Source organism: Octopus sinensis, linkage group LG22 (assembly GCF_006345805.1).
Source record: "Octopus sinensis linkage group LG22, ASM634580v1, whole genome shotgun sequence".
Lineage (NCBI taxonomy): Eukaryota > Metazoa > Mollusca > Cephalopoda > Octopoda > Octopodidae > Octopus > Octopus sinensis.
In genome coordinates, this window is record NC_043018.1 from 12,639,678 (window position 1) to 12,658,216 (window position 18,539).

An 18,539-nucleotide genomic window follows, 5' to 3' on the forward strand; every position below is an offset into this window, starting at 1 on the left:
GAAACATCTTATGTCTGGAAAATGCAAATCTACCCTGTAAAGGACCCAGTAAAAGGGAGGTAGACAAATCAAGGTCCAAGAGTTGTTGAAGACCTTGTAAAAGAACTTGAAAATACTGGTTGCAATATAACTTGTGATAATTTTTTTTACAAGTCTAGGATTGGCTCGAAAGCTGCTTAGCAAGAAAACTACTTTAGTAGGAACCGTTAGAAAGAACAGAGTTGAACTTCCAAGTGCTTCACAAATGGAAATCAACAGCACAATATTTGGATTTCAAAAGGATTCTATGATTCTATCTTATTGTCCCAAGAGAAATGACATTGTCACACTTATGAGTAGATTGCATTCTCAGCCTTCAATTGATTCAAAAAGTGGTAAGAAGAAACCTGAAGTTATAACAAAACAAAAGGAGGATTTGATACCCTAGATGAAATGGTAAGGACCTACACTTGCAAAAGAATGACTCGAAGATGGCCTATGATTATATTCTACAACATGATTGATATAAGTGCAGTGAATGCTTTCGTTGTTGTTAAATAGCTTCACTTGCAAAGTTTCAAGGATAAAAGAAGACAGAGCCTAATTCAGTGAGGAAAGGAGCTCTGCTGGAGTTAATGCTAAACAAGAACGTGAAAGTCTTCCAGTTCTGTTAACATTTTTTAACCAAACAAGAAAAGACAATCTTCAACTTCATTTGCAATTTCTCAGCCAAAGAAAAAAAGACGTTCTTTGTGTGGCCTAAAAAAAAACACAGGAAAACTTGTACTACGTGTAAGAATTGGAAGATCCGTGTTTGCCAAGAACATTCCAATGTTGTCTGCATTCACTGCCATGAAAAGCTGTAATTCTGTATTTTTGTAATTTATGATATATTCTGTAAGCTGTATTTTTTTTTTATTAAAACATTGTTTGTAACTTATTGATTAATTTTACTTTGATTTCAGATTGGGGTATGAAGGTTTTTACAAAAAAAGAGTTCACGAAAACTATGATGAAGGGGAAACAACATTTTATAAGACAAGTCGTTTTTCTGACCCTGAAAATACAGCTTACAGTCTCAAACAGTTAATAGACAAGGTAAATGTATATCTCTTTTGTTCCGGACAATTTGGGTTCCTCTGCAGGATCACCGATGACAGGCTCGTTACAGTTGCTGGAAAAGAAGCCCGTAGCCCTGTTACTCTTTAAATCCTGTTCCTAGCTCTGCGTTTTACGGGACGTGGTCGTCATTGTCATCATTATCATTTTATGCCTATTTTCATGCTGGCATCAGTGAGATAGTTTGACAAGGACCCAACCAATCGGAAGACTGCTGCTGCACCCTCGTATCTTTGGTTTGGTTTTAATGACTGGTGCCCTTCCTAATATCTGCCAATTTACACAGTGGGTTTTTTTCTTCTTTCCCCAAGTTACCAGCACTAGTGAAGTGGTGGCCTTGCAACATCCAAGACTAAAGAACCCAAAGCTCTCTCCCCCACCATCACACACAACTAGGCATGGCCATGTGGGATATGGAGTTCACTTTGTTTCATGTCGGCTCAAGTTCTATTTTATTGCATGTTAGCATGGGAACATGTCTTCTGTCGTGGCTCCAGATTTGATAAACAGAAACTTTGGAAGTTCATTGCATGCATGTGTGTGTGTGTGTGTCTGACTGAGTGTTTACAATCTGTGTGTTTTATGAAAACATTGAGCTAAAATCAGTTTTTGTTGACATTCCTTGTGACAAAAGTTATCCTTATAACTCTGTGCTTCTGAAGACAAGTAGAACAAAGCAAAAAACATCCCTTGTAAAACAGGCATGGGTTATCAATCTGAAGGGCAGCCAGCCAGCCAGCCTCAGTAGTATTTATTGTTCATCCCATGCTAGCATGGAATAATGGATGTAAAATGGGTAAATAATGACTGCTGAAGACAGCAACTGTTTTTTGTAAATAGCAGCAGTACTGTATGAAAGGTGCATAGGAACTGCTTTGTAAACGTGCTTTTCAATTAATAACCTTAAAACTGTTTTCTCCTGAATGCTGTGTCTATAGAGATGGAAATATCTACCCTTTGTTACAAACGGATACTCTTTTTTTTTCTTTTCTTTTTCCTGTGGGTGTGGAAACCTTTGAAATATGTTTGCATGTTTATTTTCACATCTTACTGGGGTGGTCCGGGTAAATTGCTGAAGGTAGTAAGAAAGTGAAACTCTAAAACTGAATTTAAGTTCAATTCTAAATTTTCAAACAGACCAAGTAAATATTTTAGGATTGAATCATTTGGCCCTATCATTTTCCTTCCAGCTCAGCACCTCACCATGATAATCTTTTCATGCTGGCATCGGCTGAACAGGTCACTGTTTAGTCAGAGATGTATATTATTATTGTTATTTTGAGACCCCTCTCCCCAAATTTCAGGCCTTGTGTCTATAGTAGAAAGGGTTATTATTATTAAGGCATGAACTGGTAGAATTATTAGCACTGACCGAAATTCTTAGTGACATTTCTTCTGGATTTACATTCTGAGTTCAAATTCAGCTAAGTTTGCCGTTTTCCTTCTGGGTGCTGATAAAAGAGATACCAGCTGAGTAGTGGTAGTTGACTAAACCTCTTCCTCAGAAAATTGCTGGCCTTGTACCAAAATTTGAAACATAGGCATGGAATTTCAGTTTCATGCTTCTGTAAAAATCTAAATGAATATTTATAAACTAACAGGACCTGTGAATATTTCACAGAATTAATGGTAAACCTATTGGGTTATATCTGAAAAGTTTACCAAAAAACCTGGAAGCATAGCATGTGTTATGTGTGTATGGGAAGAGAGTCGTTCTTTCTGCTGTTCATTGAAAAGTGAAAGAAATTGGAATATGATGATTACTTAATGCACTTTATATCACATGGGATCAAGAGAAATAATAGTTTTAGGATTATAAACCTGGAAAAGTACAGGACAACTTATTACATCTGCTAGAGTACAGAACAAGAAAGTTTTTGCTTAAAATATTGCAGCTATGGATAAAATTTGAAATAAAATATTTAGATTTAGAATATATCAGCTTTTATTAAAACTAAAAATTTCATTACAATTTATTACCTCTATATGTTATTACTTGTTACTTCTGTTAAAAATTTTAAAAATAACTCAAAATATTTTTTGCACTTCAAAAAAGAATTCATATTATTAATTAATAATTAGAAATTTGAAAATAAGTTATAAAAATAGTAGTAGTACATAGTTAGTACAATCTACTTGTAGCAACAAATTCACTGTAGAATTTGCTTGAGTTATTGCCAAGTTTTCACATTTTTAGTCTTGACATAATGAATTTGCCTACCCTAAATACTGTTCTAGTTTGCATAAAACTTTCAATCATTGAATGGCTATGGGAGCCCACCCAAGCAGAATAGTAATCAAAGGAGAGTCCATGGATAAATCTTGTGGTTGAGAACCCCAGGTCTACTGGTCTACATTTACACATCCATGACTAAAAGTATATTCCATTGAACTCCTAGACTTCATCAAACATTATTTTTAATTCTATAAATAATTATCATAGAATAGAAGGGAAAATTTTGATTTCTCAATTCCTTTTCTGTGCTTTTGCATAGTTCGATTAATCTTGTGGTTTCTCATCTGTTGTGCCATTGCTTGCTGTCTGAACTACCTGAACTACCTGAAGCACAGACAACGTGACTGGGCGATAAGAAGTGTTCTTCCCAACCACATGGTTTCAGGTTCAGTCCCACTACATACCAAACGCTTTTGAGTTGATTTAGGAGATGAAATTCGAGAGGCCCGTCATGTGTGTATGTGGCCCCTGCCTCTTTGCCTCGACTTTATAGTTGTAAATGAATGACACCATCATGTAAACAGTGTCCTTTCTTTCCAGTCTTCTGTGAACACCTGTCTGATCATGGGCGGTGGTGGGGGGGATATTAATTTACTTGGAAACAGGTGAGGGTATCCATCTGTAGAAAATTCCGCCTTAACAAATTCAGTCCAACCCATGCAGGTATGGAAAAGTGAACATCAGAATGGTGATAATGGTTCTAGGGAATGTTGTATAGCCTTGATAATTCATGGGGCTAACAGACTTTATCTTTTTCCTATTTATGAAATGGTTGGACTTCAAAAATTTTGTCATGCTATGAAATGTGATTTATTATTATTATGCTAATATATACTTGTGTGATAGTATTTTCTAGATTTTGTCTTCTATTTAATACATGACTGCAATTGTATTTCTCTGTCTAGGACATTCAAGAAATGAGTCTTTCGGAAGAAGTTAAGGAATCAGTACGTCGCTTCATGTGTCTGCCTGATGTACTTCTTGTTACGAGACTTCGATGTAAAAATACTGGCAAGTTTATCACAGTTGGAAATGTTCATGTCAACTGGGGCAATTTCAAACTTCCGAACATTCAGTGTGTTCAGGTAAGTGACTTCTTATGGGCTCAGTGTATTTGCTGTTATGATGGCATAGCCTTGCAACGATGTGGTTCTGGCTTTGCTTTTCGACTGGCTAATATTTTGGAATAAAATCTGATGAGGTGGAAACTAGAAACCTGTCATTTGTATGTGAATGTACATAGAGAGATGGAGAAAGCTTTTGCTGGTGTATGTGAGAGTTAATTTCAATTTATACCTCACCAAAATTTGATCAGCTGCAGGTGGCGCTGTCATCATCTCTGCTGCCTTCTAAGATTTGTGGAATAAAAAATTTTTTACTTTAACTCTTTAGCATGTTGCCATTTTAAAAAAATTTATCATTTTGTTGACGTTATTTTTTAATTTTTACAATCAGTTTAAATGCTAAATGGTTAAACAGGTATAAATTAGTGGCAGGAAGGGCATTTGGCTGTAAAACTCTACCTCAATATATTTGTCTAACAAATGGTAACATGGGTAAACAGGTAAACTAGATATGGTAATGGTGGTGGTGGGGTGTCAAAATTGCAATCAATAATTATGCTGTTCAATTAATTAGTGATCTTCCTCTAATTGTGTGGTCTTAATGATGGTTGTTATCAGCCTTGTTATGGAAGAATAGCAGAAATGTAATATCAGATTGTTTAGTCTGTTTAGTTGAGTTGTAAGTTTGATCCCTATTCAAGGTCATCTTTGTCTCTCTTCATTTTACATCAATAAAATGTTACAAAAGTAGCACGGTCAGTTTCAATTGACTTACAAATCTGTGTCCTTGTACCAATGGAGAAAAACCTAATAGTTTTTTTTTTTCTTTCTAATGTTTTAGATTGCACGTGCTATCAGGGAAGTAGTGAATCGGGCTGGCAGTGATTCTAACCCTCATGTGATTTGTGGAGACTTCAATTCGAGCCCAAAGTCCCCTGGCTATCAACTGGCATCGGAAGGTTATTTAGCAGATGCCATGATTCAGCTTTTACAATCTTCTAAAACAATGGAGATGCCCGATGGATCGGTAGGTTTTATGATTTTTATGTGCAATTTCTTTAAGAAAGTTATCTTTTGTTGTTAGAGTTCATCTTTTGAACATTTCTGGCTCTTTCTTTTATAGTTTTCACCATTAAACTTCACATATTCCAAAATGCCAAACTTTTCATCAGTCTAAAATGTTTTATTTTCTACTGCCAGAAAACTGGAACTGTCTTTGGATCTATATTCTCAATCTAACCTGGGACTACATGTCTCTTTTCTTTGAAGAAAGAACCCTGTCCAAAACAGAACTCAATTCACTTTTCGCCATGGAACAAATTTATACAAAATTAAATTAAATTCTCAATTGAATTTTTAATAAATGCTGCTGCAGCTTATTTTTTCCTGTTGTGGTATGCTGTAACTTGGCCGGTATAAAAGTGGTTAACTGACACCTCCCCACCAGATGGGGGGGGGCAACCTGTAGCAGGTTTTATTCATAGTAAAAAATTTGAACTCATAAGTTGAAACACGAGTATTTGCAAGAGTGTTTTCAATCTTTTTCTTAATTTTGCTGTTTTAAGACGGCTCTAACTTTCCTTAAGTAGATAGGCTGGATAATTGAGCACCAAATGTCTTTGCCAGATCTAGTGAAGTGCTGGATTTTGGTGGTATGACGTTTGCTTCCCAGCCACATGGTTTCAGGTTCAGTCCCACTGCATCGATTGAATTTGGCAGGTGAAACAAATGTGTGTCTTTCTGTTTTCTGTTTATCCTCTCCCACTCTTTGACAACTTGTGTTTATTCATTTAGGTCTCCCATAACTTAGCAGTTTAGCAAAATCAGACTGATATAAGTAGTGGGCCTCAAAAATAAATGCTGGAGTCTATTTGTTTGATTAAACCCTTGAAGGCCATCCCCAACATGGCCACAGTCCAATGACTGAACCAAATAAAATCAAAAGTGATAAAGATTATCTTTCTCTCTCTCACCTCCGTTTTGGGGTTTCTTTCATAAAATACAAGTGTACATAAAGTTTTGTATTTAAAAAAAAAAGATGTAGTTCTATTTTCGTAATTAGAAAAAAATAGCTTTGTTTGTGGAAGATGTTTGGTAGATATTTTACTGATTTGTAGTTTTCAATATAAAGTTTGAAAAAATAGAATGAATTTCTTAAATTGCTGAATATTTTACAGAAATCGGCACTTGTAGATCATCTTTGGGAAGGATTCCAGCACACTTCATCCAGTCTTAAGAGTGCCTATGCTGTTGTACAGGTAAGAACTATTGTTTCTGCATTTCTCTTTTCTTCCATTTTTGTGGGTGGTGGTGGTGGGGGGTTAGGGGGAAAACGGTTGGATTCCCTCCTCTTACTAAACCATAAATCTGGTTTCTACTTCAAAGTAAGCATTAAAATGTCTGCTTTATTATATGAATTTGACTTACTTGTCATCAGTGGCATTGTAGCTGAAATCTTAGTAAATTGTATTGTTTGCCTGATAAATATAATTCTGACACCTTGTCTCTTCATCATTGGAGGCGTCCATTCATCTCCGGAACTCTCTGACATTTCAAAGTCACTTTCATCTGCACCAATGATGCGACATGTTTGTCACGGGGACATTTGTTAACATGCGGCGGGGGTGGGGTGGGGGGCTCCTCATAAACAAATAATTTAGCGCAGTGTGAAACGCTATGCATGATAATAAAGTTGAAGGAAACACGTTCACACATTATGCAACACGAATGTATTCTGAAAGATGCAGAAAAGGCAGCCAATCATTCTAATTTTACACCTAAAAACCGTTTGGACTTTATTTGGCACAGAGAAGAAAAGTTCTTTCCCTTCGCCGTTTGGACTTCCAGTGTGGCACCAAGGACAAATGTCTTCTAATGTGGTCTTGTGCATGAATTTATAGAAAATGTCAGAAGCCCATTGTGTGGGTGTTTGTGTCTTCTTGTCTTGGCGTTGCATGACAATTGTAAAAGTATCAGTCATTTTGAATATTCTGTGAAAATATGTCTGGCCATAGAGAAATATTACTTGTTTAGAAACAAGTGTGGATTGGATTGGTGACAGGAAGGTCATTAGGCCGATCTCCTTAAACTCTTTCCAGCCCATGCAAGCATGGAAAAGTAGGCGTTAAAACAACGAGGAATAAAATATTGCCAAAAAAATACTATTCCCAGCAGAACAATATTATAAACAGATTTATGTCTTCAATTTTGTTCCATAGCTGAGATTATTTAAAGTGCTTGCTGAATGCATGTTTTCAATAATTTTAATTGCACTATTATAATGGGAAAAGGTAACAAGAAGCAAAACAATTTCTTCTTGTTGTATGTAGATTACTGACGTGCATTCACTTGTTGCTTTAAACATTAAAATAACTTTTGAGGTAATAAAGGATATAACTGCACCATTGGTACAACCCATAACTTAACATCCAAATCCGTCAGAAAAAAATCCCTGATTTCTAAAGAAATTCTATTTTTCATGGTTCTGTATATACTTTTAACAATCAAAAAGCTTTCGAAATTACTCTGGAATCTCTAAGGGTTCCCCTCACCATCATCATTGTTTAACATTTGTTTTCTCTGCTGGTGTTGTTAGTATATAAGTATAAAAGCTATAGTTGTGTCAGAAAGCCAATTTGAGAATTTAATTGACGTAAATAGGGTTATGTTCCACACAAGTTAGTTTTGTGAAAATTACTTGGAAGAAATATTATCCAGTTTATTTGGTAGGAAAATTTTCCTAAATGGATTTAATTTTCTTCTTAAATAGGTTGTTGTCCCTGCAGTTAAACTATTAAAAGATCAATATTTTTTTGAGCTGTTTGTTATTATGAATGTTGATTTGTTGTGAGGGTTATTGGAAACCAAAATGGAATGTGATTATTTTACTGATATTTTAACTATTAATTTCAACTGTTCTTCTTTGAAGGGTAATGAACCAGCCTTGACCACCATGACTCTGCACACCCGTGAATGTTTGGATTATGTTTTCTACAGTTCCACCAGCTTAGAAGCTGTGGGTGTCTTGCAAGTCCCTGGTAAACAGAGTGTGCTTGACTGCAAATTCATTCCAAACAGAATCTTTCCATCAGACCATCTCTCATTAAAAGCAGTCTTGGCTTTTAAATAAATTTCACATAGGTAATCTTCACACTTATTGTTTGTTGTTGTTGTCTTTTTGCTTGTTTTTTTCCTCTCTCATTAAAGATGATGGGTGTCGGACTTAAGTCTTTGCAGTATTCACTTAGGCCTCATTTGCATTCAAAACCTGTCGAGGTTCACTTCATTTACCTTTCATTCTTCTGGGGGTCAATAAAATAATTACCAGTTGATATAATTACCTTTTTCCTTTATTTAAAAAAAAAAATTTTTTTTTCTTTAGAAATTTATTTGCAGACAAAACGAATAAATTTTAATAATATTTTGTTAAATTAACATTGTAAAGTTTTATATGGTTGTTTTGATATTTCTATCAATAGGGGTTTGCAAACTGTAGTCCACGAGGACAAAACTGATGACCTTGATAAATAGCTTTTTTCTTTTTTTGTATGTCTTACCTTTTGTTGTATTAAACGTTTCAGTTAAACTACATTATCATAGTTAATAATTGCTCAATTCTCAGTAAATTAGCTTACTTTGATGAGCATCAGTTTTAATTTAGTTATTTAAGAAGTGAAATTTCACCTTAATAGTCGCCTACAACAGAAGTTACCTGAAGGGTAATTAATTTGTTCTTTGTTCTATTTTTAAAAAAATTTTGTTTTTTGTTTGACTGTTTTTTTCCCCTCCATTCATTTTTCAGATTCGTCTCTCATTCTGATAAAAACCAATGGCTATTTTGCTGTTGTGTGGAACTGGTTTCATTATTGTTCCTGCCACAACTCATCTTCACATCCACAGACCAAATCTTTCTTGTGTGGTCTTTTGCCATTCTTATTGCAGCAGCAGCAGCAGTAGGAGATTGGGTCCGATATTTTTATGCCAATGGAGTAGTTCATGGAACTGTGTGCTACTACTACTACAACACACTGCAAGCAGCAACAACAATCACCACTACTACACTGTTTAATGGAACATCTATAGATTTAAAAGTTAGCCTTATTTGTACAACTTTCCTTTTTCCTTATTCAATGATTGATTGTTTCAGTTTTATAATTGACACTAACATCTTGTCAGAGACTCTCATTACAGATACAAGTCTGAATATCTCTGTTCCTTCTTTCTATTTGCCAAATTCATTTACTCTATCCCATTTCATCTCCAGGGATATTGGGTGGAGAACTTAAGAGAAACAATAGTTTTAAACTTCTTAATCAGATTATCATCTCATCCATGTGTGGTGGTTTTGGTGTTAACATTTTTATGTTTTTAATATTAAACCTTTCCAATCAACCACCTGTCATTTGTATAGTTTTTTGTTTTTGTTTATTTTTCCCTCTTTACAAATTTTTATTTTTAATTTGTTTTTTGCATTCACTTGTTCATCATATCTAAATTGATAAGCACTTGTAAAGCTTGGTCCTAGCAGCTAACAGAAACCAGATCTAGCAAATTCCAGCAAAAATTCCTCAGCGGTACTGTTTGACTTTGAAAAGAATAATGTAAAATCTCTATACCAAAACCTAAACACTTAGTACTGCTGGGATCCTCTTCTCATAATTCCATCTCATGAACAAATATGTTAAATATTTTGTAATTTTAGAAGAATATATTAAAAACCAAAAATTGCATTGGTACATTTCAATATGGAACAAATATTTTTACTGTTAATTTCACTTTGGATCTGAGCCAAATGTACAGACCCTTCTGTTATGTATCTTGTGAGTTTAATATGCAGGCCAGCATGTATGGGCCCTTCTGTACATGACAGTGTATACAGGCCATTTTGTAATATCGTGTGACTCAATGCTTCATGACTTGTCTTTGAGTCTATAGTTTTTGCATTTTGTTATTTAGTTAATTAGTATAATTTTCAGTCCTTAAAACATTGTTATAAGACTTTTTTTCCCTCCAGATTAGTTTATCTTAAATTAGTTATCATTATAAATAATTAGACTGTACTATTTTAGTCTTCTATTCTGGTTAGGAAACTTCTTTCATGTCATGAACTTTTTCTTTCTTTTTTTCTTTTTTGTGGCCAATTGACACTCCCAAAATAATCCTCAATTTGTCATAATCTGAAGCCAATGTAGGGTGCCTGTACTTTGAAATGTTTTATACTTATCATAACATTCTGTTTTATATAATATTGGGTGGGAGTGTAAGGGGGGGGGTTAATCCTCTTCTCTCATTACTTTTGTATATTATTCTGCTTGGAGGATTTTAACATCTTCCACTTAGATTTTAATGGCCAACAATTCCAAAAAAAATTTTTGCATCTGATTTTTTTTTTTTTTAAATTTCCATTTTAGTTTCTTCATGCTGCTTATTTAAAATGCTCTTGCTTCATAGTTTTATCTCTTTACTTAATTTCATTTAATTATTTAAATGATTTTCATATTTATTTTTTTTATTCGATAAGACAATATGTCTATCTTTAGCTTTGATTGGGATGTCAATGGCTTCAAAATGTATTCTGCTAATTCTTGAACTTAGTAATAATGAAATTTGGTTTGTAAATAACCCTTCTAAAAGTTCTTGTTAGAAATTAATATATAGAGAGTGATTATTTCTTCAAAGCTGAATCTTTAATGAACGAGAGAGGAGTACCTGAGAACATTTCATAGTCATAACATCACCATAAAGTTGTAATTATTTAAATTTTCTTGGCTCTGTTTGTCTTTTATGGTTATGGAATATTTTTAAACGATTTAATTCTATATAAATAAAATTCTATATAAAGTATATTTTAATTTTTAGTTCCAATGAGACTTTCAAGTGTTTGGATTCTAATTACCTTCTGTCCAGAGTTCGTTTATTTATGCTTGTTGCTTTCTTTTGTTTTATTACAACCTGAGTCTTTTTTTTTTTTCCTTTTCTTTCTTAAAATGAAATTTTACTTCAATAACAAGGTGAACCTATTCCATTTCAAAGATCTTACTTGAAATAAGGTTTATAGTTTAACAATAAAAACTCTTTGAAGCTGCTTTGACATGGATTCTAGTGGGCAATGTTGTGTGGAAGTGGGCCAACTAGGTCAGTTCCTGGTGTTTAGAAGGAATAATAGTTAACACTAGCTTTGCAGTAATTCCAGAAAACCTTGTAGCTTTAAATCTGAAACTCATCTTCATCAACTCTAAATTAATGTCATTTCTACTCCCATTTCTACTCACAGAAACTGATATATTTTCTTCTGCCATTTGCATACGGAAACATTGATTCCTATCCTTTCCCCAATCACTTCTCATCAACTCAACTCCACTCATCACCTGACCGTTTCAATATCAACAGTATTGTTGGCTTCATTGTTTTGAGTTGATAGTTTTGTATTCATAGTTTTATCCTTTTTCTTTCTTGTGGGAGGGGGGGATTTTTCTTTTCTTTCTTTTTTTCTTTTTTGTGGCCAATTGACACTCCAAAATAATCCTCAATTGTCATAATCTGAAGCCAATGTAGGGTGCCTGTACTTTGAAATGTTTTATACTTATCATAACATTCTGTTTTATATAATATTGGGTGGGAGTGTAAGGGGGGGGGTTAATCCTCTTCTCTCATTACTTTTGTATATTATTCTGCTTGGAGGATTTTAACATCTTCCACTTAGATTTTAATGGCCAACAATTCCAAAAAAAATTTTTGCATCTGATTTTTTTTTTTTTTAATTTCCATTTTAGTTTCTTCATGCTGCTTATTTAAAATGCTCTTGCTTCATAGTTTTATCTCTTTACTTAATTTCATTTAATTATTAAATGATTTTCATATTTATTTTTTTTATTCGATAAGACAATATGTCTATCTTTAGCTTTGATTGGGATGTCAATGGCTTCAAAATGTATTCTGCTAATTCTTGAACTTAGTAATAATGAAATTTGGTTTGTAAATAACCCTTCTAAAAGTTCTTGTTAGAAATTAATATATAGAGAGTGATTATTTCTTCAAAGCTGAATCTTTAATGAACGAGAGAGGAGTACCTGAGAACATTTCATAGTCATAACATCACCATAAAGTTGTAATTATTTAAATTTTCTTGGCTCTGTTTGTCTTTTATGGTTATGGAATATTTTTAAACGATTTAATTCTATATAATAAAATTCTATATAAAGTATATTTTAATTTTTAGTTCCAATGAGACTTTCAAGTGTTTGGATTCTAATTACCTTCTGTCCAGAGTTCGTTTATTTATGCTTGTTGCTTTCTTTTGTTTTATTACAACCTGAGTCTTTTTTTTTTTTCCTTTTCTTTCTTAAAATGAAATTTTACTTCAATAACAAGGTGAACCTATTCCATTTCAAAGATCTTACTTGAAATAAGGTTATAGTTTAACAATAAAAACTCTTTGAAGCTGCTTTGACATGGATTCTAGTGGGCAATGTTGTGTGGAAGTGGGCCAACTAGGTCAGTTCCTGGTGTTTAGAAGGAATAATAGTTAACACTAGCTTTGCAGTAATTCCAGAAAACCTTGTAGCTTTAAATCTGAAACTCATCTTCATCAACTCTAAATTAATGTCATTTCTACTCCCATTTCTACTCACAGAAACTGATATATTTTCTTCTGCCATTTGCATACGGAAACATTGATTCCTATCCTTTCCCCAATCACTTCTCATCAACTCAACTCCACTCATCACCTGACCGTTTCAATATCAACAGTATTGTTGGCTTCATTGTTTTGAGTTGATAGTTTTGTATTCATAGTTTTATCCTTTTTCTTTCTTGTGGGAGGGGGGGATTTTTCTTTTCTTTCTTTTTTGCCTCTGACGAACATTTTTCCAGATGGATCCTCAAGACTTCAGCAAAATCGAAAAGTTACTGGCTAAAACATACTCAGTCCTTCTTTTATTAGTGCCCCTGTTTCATACATATACACACCTTCTCAGATTTGATTAGCAAATGTAAACAGTACAAATAATGTGATTGCTAACTCTCTTGCCCTGTGAAGCTGACTGGCAGAGTTCAATTTCTGGAAGAGAAAACATTCTTGCATTTTTCTCTTTCAAATCATATTGTTTGCATTAAGTCCCAACTGTTGCATTTTAATGAAATAGTAGTATATGTGCATGTGTGTGCATGCATGCAAATACTGCACTTAAATGATGAATTTTAAATCGTTGTGTTTGCATTTAACCAACTTGTTATTTTTGGTGCTGGTGGAATGGTCTCTGGATCAGATGTTGCAACTGGCTCTAATTACTGATAAATTGGTGTAAATATTTCAAGCCATTACAAATGATTGCATTCACATTACATAAAGATTTCTGTGTGTTAAGAAATATAGGGCTGCTTCGTTTTGTTCTTTTTTTCTTTTCTTACCACCCCACCCTTCCTTCCACTCCTCTTTGATTTTTCTTCTCTTTCATCTCCCCACGTTTTTATGTTTGTATTTGGCCGTTGACCCCCCCCCCCTCCATAGCTGAGTTTTTTGCTCTTTCTCTCTCTCCTAAACAGCAACACACATAACCTCTCTTCAGTGCATATTTCCAGATTGTTTTTATGAACAAATGGTTGAGCTGTGTGTGTGTGTGTGTTTGTATGTCTTTAAGGCTAAAACAAGAGAAGAAAAGGAATCTGTACCCTAATATCTTGGCACCAACAACACAGTCTGCTGATCCTTGGAAGTATGTCCTGCTGGGCTCTTTGCCCCCCCCCCTCCTCGCCCCTCCATCTCTTCGTCCCCCCATTACATTCCCATCATCATAGCAAGTCTTATGGTTCACATTTGAAAACATCAATTTGATTTTATTTGAACAATTTCATGAACAATTGGAACAAAATGTAGTTTTGTTTTATTTTAAAGTTTTCTGTTCTTTTTTATTATTATTATTATTATTATTATGTAGGAGAACCATAAATATATCTGTTGTAATCAAATGCTTTTGGTCCCAAAATAATAAAAAAAATAGTATTCTCGAGCCATTAAGTTTTGACTTTCTGTTTCTTTATTGTTGTATTTCTCAGAAATCTCTTTTTTGTGTTAATTTGAAACCTTGCTTTATTATTAGGAGCAGATAAATACCATCTCTTTAATTTACAATGGTGAGGTTTGTCTATTAATTAGTCCACATTAATTAGTGTCTTGGACCAGTGACACAGAATAATGGCAATGACAAAAGTTTAAAATTAAGGGCTAATTAACAAACAAAATATTAATGAATAATTAATAAAATATCAAAGTAAAATCTGTGAGAACGCGTAATAATGAACATAATGATGATATTCAGTATTAATATTGTGTGAACGACTTAATTAACGAAGGGGCATTGATGTGGCCTTGTTTTGTCTCTAAGTAATAACTGTCAAATTACTCTGAAATCACACCCGACAGTTATGTCCAAAGGAAGGATGTATTGGATGAATATGGTCCAGGATGGCCACCTGAAGATGTGGGGATCGGATGTGGTTGAAAAGCAGTGGCTTTTGATCTAATGGCTAAACCACCTCCCAAAACTTACACAAAAGAAGAAATGAGGGATTGCAAATTACACAATCAGCTTCTTGCTGTTACGACCTCCAAGATGAAGTGCTCTGCATTTTTGAATCCCTGAGAAAGCTATGAGGTGATACACAAGCACACAACTCTGAGCCCTGGATTCTATAGCAGGAAAAGAGATGGGGATTATGCAATTCCCGCTTTTTTGTAGTTTCTTTCATTTCGTAAGCTCTGTACTTCTCTAATGCTTTATTCCAAAGGCTGCCTAATTTCAGGTTATTAACATTGTCATGCTTAGGTTGAATGTGTGTGTATATATGTAATATAGGCACAAGAGCGGCTGTGTGGTAAGTAGCTTGCTTACCAACCACATGGGTCCGCATTTAGTCGCACAGCATAGCACCTTGGGCAATTGTCTTCTACTGAAACCTCGGGCCTACCTGAGCCTTGTGAGTGAATTTGGTAGACGGAAACTGAAAGAAGCTTGTCATATCTGTGTCTGCCCCCACCACCACCATCGCTTGACAACCAATGATGTGTTTATGTCCCTGTAACTTAGTGGTTTGGCAAAAGTGACTGATAGAATAAGTACTCAGCTTACAAGGAATCAGTCTTGGGCTTCATTTGTTTGACTAAAGGTGGTGCTCCAGCATGGCCGCAGTCAGGTGACTGAAACAAAGAAAGAATATATGTGTGTATGTATATATATGTATGTGTATATGTATAGGTATATATATGCATGTATATATAAGTATATGTTTATATATATATATATGTAAGTGTATATATATATGCCAGGATAACGCATGTAAGACTCAAAAGAGATCTAAGGAAGAATGTCATGATCCAGAAGGTGAAACACACTGACCTTTTTGTGTGCACAGTTTGTGACAGACCCTGCCTTTCTTTTGCTGGGCTCCAAATCTCATTTGCAAGCCTATAGAAAACAAACCTCCACCAACTATTCTGCCTATATGTCTGTGCACATGTTCCAATGCAATGTATGGCAGAAGGTTTGCAAATCTAACGGATACCTCAAAAGACATTTTGAGATCCACATAGATCCGAACTTCTCTGCAGCTCTTTGTCGTCCTAATCAGATATGCAATCTATGTGGCTGTCTTTTCAAAACATCTGTTTAAAATGCTCTGATGGTTCTATGGTGTAGGTAGATGAGGTGGTCCAACTCTGCATAAGGAGTAGACAACCACCACCACGTATAGATATAGATATATAGGCAAATGCAGACTGACACACATGACCATGTACAAGCTTCACTTCACACAAGGCCACAGGGGTACACACACATAATCACTCAAGCATGAATATACAGAATACATACATATGTATGGACACACACACACACAAACAAAAAGAACACTGCTCGGATAACAGTCAGAGTCAATGACTATTGAAAAGGTTATAAGACGCAGCAAAAATTTTGATTTCAAAATAATGCTTAATAATTCACCATGGAACACAGTAATAAACAACTCCCTTTTCTTGACATCCTAATTAAAATAGTCAATAACCACATCTATAGACCCATAGATTCAAAGCAATACCTATTATTCAACTCATGCCACCCTAAACACATAAAAATCGATGGACACCAATACTTGAACGAAGACTCCTTGAATTCAGATCAATACTAATCAAGAGACATTACCCAATGCCATATCATACCATGATCCACCTTGTCAAAAGCTTTTGCAAAATCAAGGCAGATTACGTCCACATTTGATTTGTTGAGTAACTGCCTCAACACCCAGTCATAATGTTGTAAGAGCTGGGTCAGGCAGCTCATACCTGGTCGAAAACCATGCTGGGTATCACTCAGCAAGTTATTTTCCTCAAGGAATGCGATTAGTTTCCCTCTGACTATCCATTCCATGACTTTGCTGATGTGTGAAGCCAGAGAGATAGGCCTATAGTTTTTGGCATCTGCTCTACTTCCCCCTTTATGGATTGGGCATATTATTCCCTCCTTCAGCTTGCTTGGCAGTTTGCCATTTGTAAGAAAGCTCTGGAAGAGAATCTGGAGGGTTTTGCCAGGGCACGATTACACGATTTGAGAAGGATTGCTGGGAAACCATGAGGACCAGCAATTAAGTTTGTTTCCCCTTCATCTATGGCTAGTAGGACATCGTCTTCACTAATGTCGATGAATTCCATTCCGTATTGAAGCTGTTTCTTTCGCATAATGAAAGAAGGCCTTCGGGTTTGACTTAATGTTTTTCATAACCTAGGCTTCTTTGTCTGCCTTCTCCCTCACATATGTATATATATATATATGTATGTGTATATATATATGTGTGTGTGTGTATATATGTATATGTGTGTGTATATTTATGTATGTTTATATATATATATGTGTATATACACATATACATGTACATATATATATATATATACATGTTGAGTGACTATATTTAAATTGAATTGATTTTACTATTATTAGTTTGAAAATAATAGCCAAGACACACCTGTAGTATTTTTACCAATTATTTACTGTTTATTTATTATTTTTGTACTTTACATAATTACAGGTAATGTTTTATCGTATAGTTAATTTTTTTTTCTATATGGTATGGTTATATATATATATATATATTATGCATATATTTATATATATATGTATATATATATTATGTTTATATTTATATCTATCTATATATATATATGTATGCATATATCTATTTATATATATACGTATGTATATGTATATATATATATATTTAATTGACAAACGTGCTCGACGTATTTATTAATTGCAATAAATGGATAACTCTACTCTTCCAGCTTTTCCACTTCGGGCCTGCAACGGGCCAATGTTGACACATCGTAACGTCTGAGAGTCCGTGATGGTAAAATTTAAACAAGTAAAATCGTTTAGAGAATTAATATAAAAATGGTAAAATGAAAATTCCAAGATAATATCCAGAGGTTGTGAGACCACATCTTATTTGAATCTAATGGGGGATATAATAGGGTCGGGTTAATGGGTATTATTAGTTGGAGATTAAAAACCATGCAATAGAACAGCAATAAAATTAAGTTAATGTAAACATAGTTGGGTGGAGGCACATGGCCTTGTGGTTAGAGCAGCGGACTCGCGGGTTCGAATCTCAGACCGGCCGATGTGTGTGTTTATGAGCGAAAACACCAAAGTTCCACGCAGCTCTGGCAAAAAGTAATGTCGAACTTCTGCTGACTCTTTCGCCACAACTTTCTCTCACTCTTTCCTCCTGCATCTTGCAGCTCACCTGCGACGGACAGGCGTCCCGTCCAGGTGGGGAACCTATACGCCAAGGAAACCGGGAAACCGGCCCTTATGAGCCAGGCATGGCTCAAGAAGGAACAAACATAGATGGGGAAATCAATTCGTAATTTTATCAATGAAGAAATAATTTGGGTATAAATTGTGATGTTATTATTTATTAAGAAAAATTTTAATTATGATGAGTAGGGTAAGGCTAATGCCAATCCTTAATTGGTCAGCTAATATTTAAAAACAACGGCGGTGTTTGGGTCTCTTAAAGTTATCAATAAAATAGAAAACAAATTTCAGAATATATTCAAGGAATGAATTGTCTAAGGGGCCTTAAATACTAAG

General features: G+C 34.6%; 1 protein-coding gene across 1 annotated transcript in view; it reads left to right on the forward strand.

Annotated features, from left to right (window-relative positions):
- LOC115223299 (mucin-17) overlaps positions 1-9,799 on the forward strand; it is a 41,255-nt gene extending 31,456 nt beyond the window's left edge. Inside the window, exons 5-10 of the mRNA XM_029793807.2 lie at positions 945-1,077; positions 4,240-4,419; positions 5,240-5,425; positions 6,576-6,656; positions 8,327-8,538; positions 9,200-9,799. Coding sequence (XP_029649667.1) covers positions 945-1,077; positions 4,240-4,419; positions 5,240-5,425; positions 6,576-6,656; positions 8,327-8,527 — 781 coding nt within the window. The 3' untranslated portion in view covers positions 8,528-8,538; positions 9,200-9,799. The remainder of the gene's footprint in view (positions 1-944; positions 1,078-4,239; positions 4,420-5,239; positions 5,426-6,575; positions 6,657-8,326; positions 8,539-9,199) is intronic.
- The last annotated feature ends 8,740 nt before the right edge of the window (positions 9,800-18,539 follow it).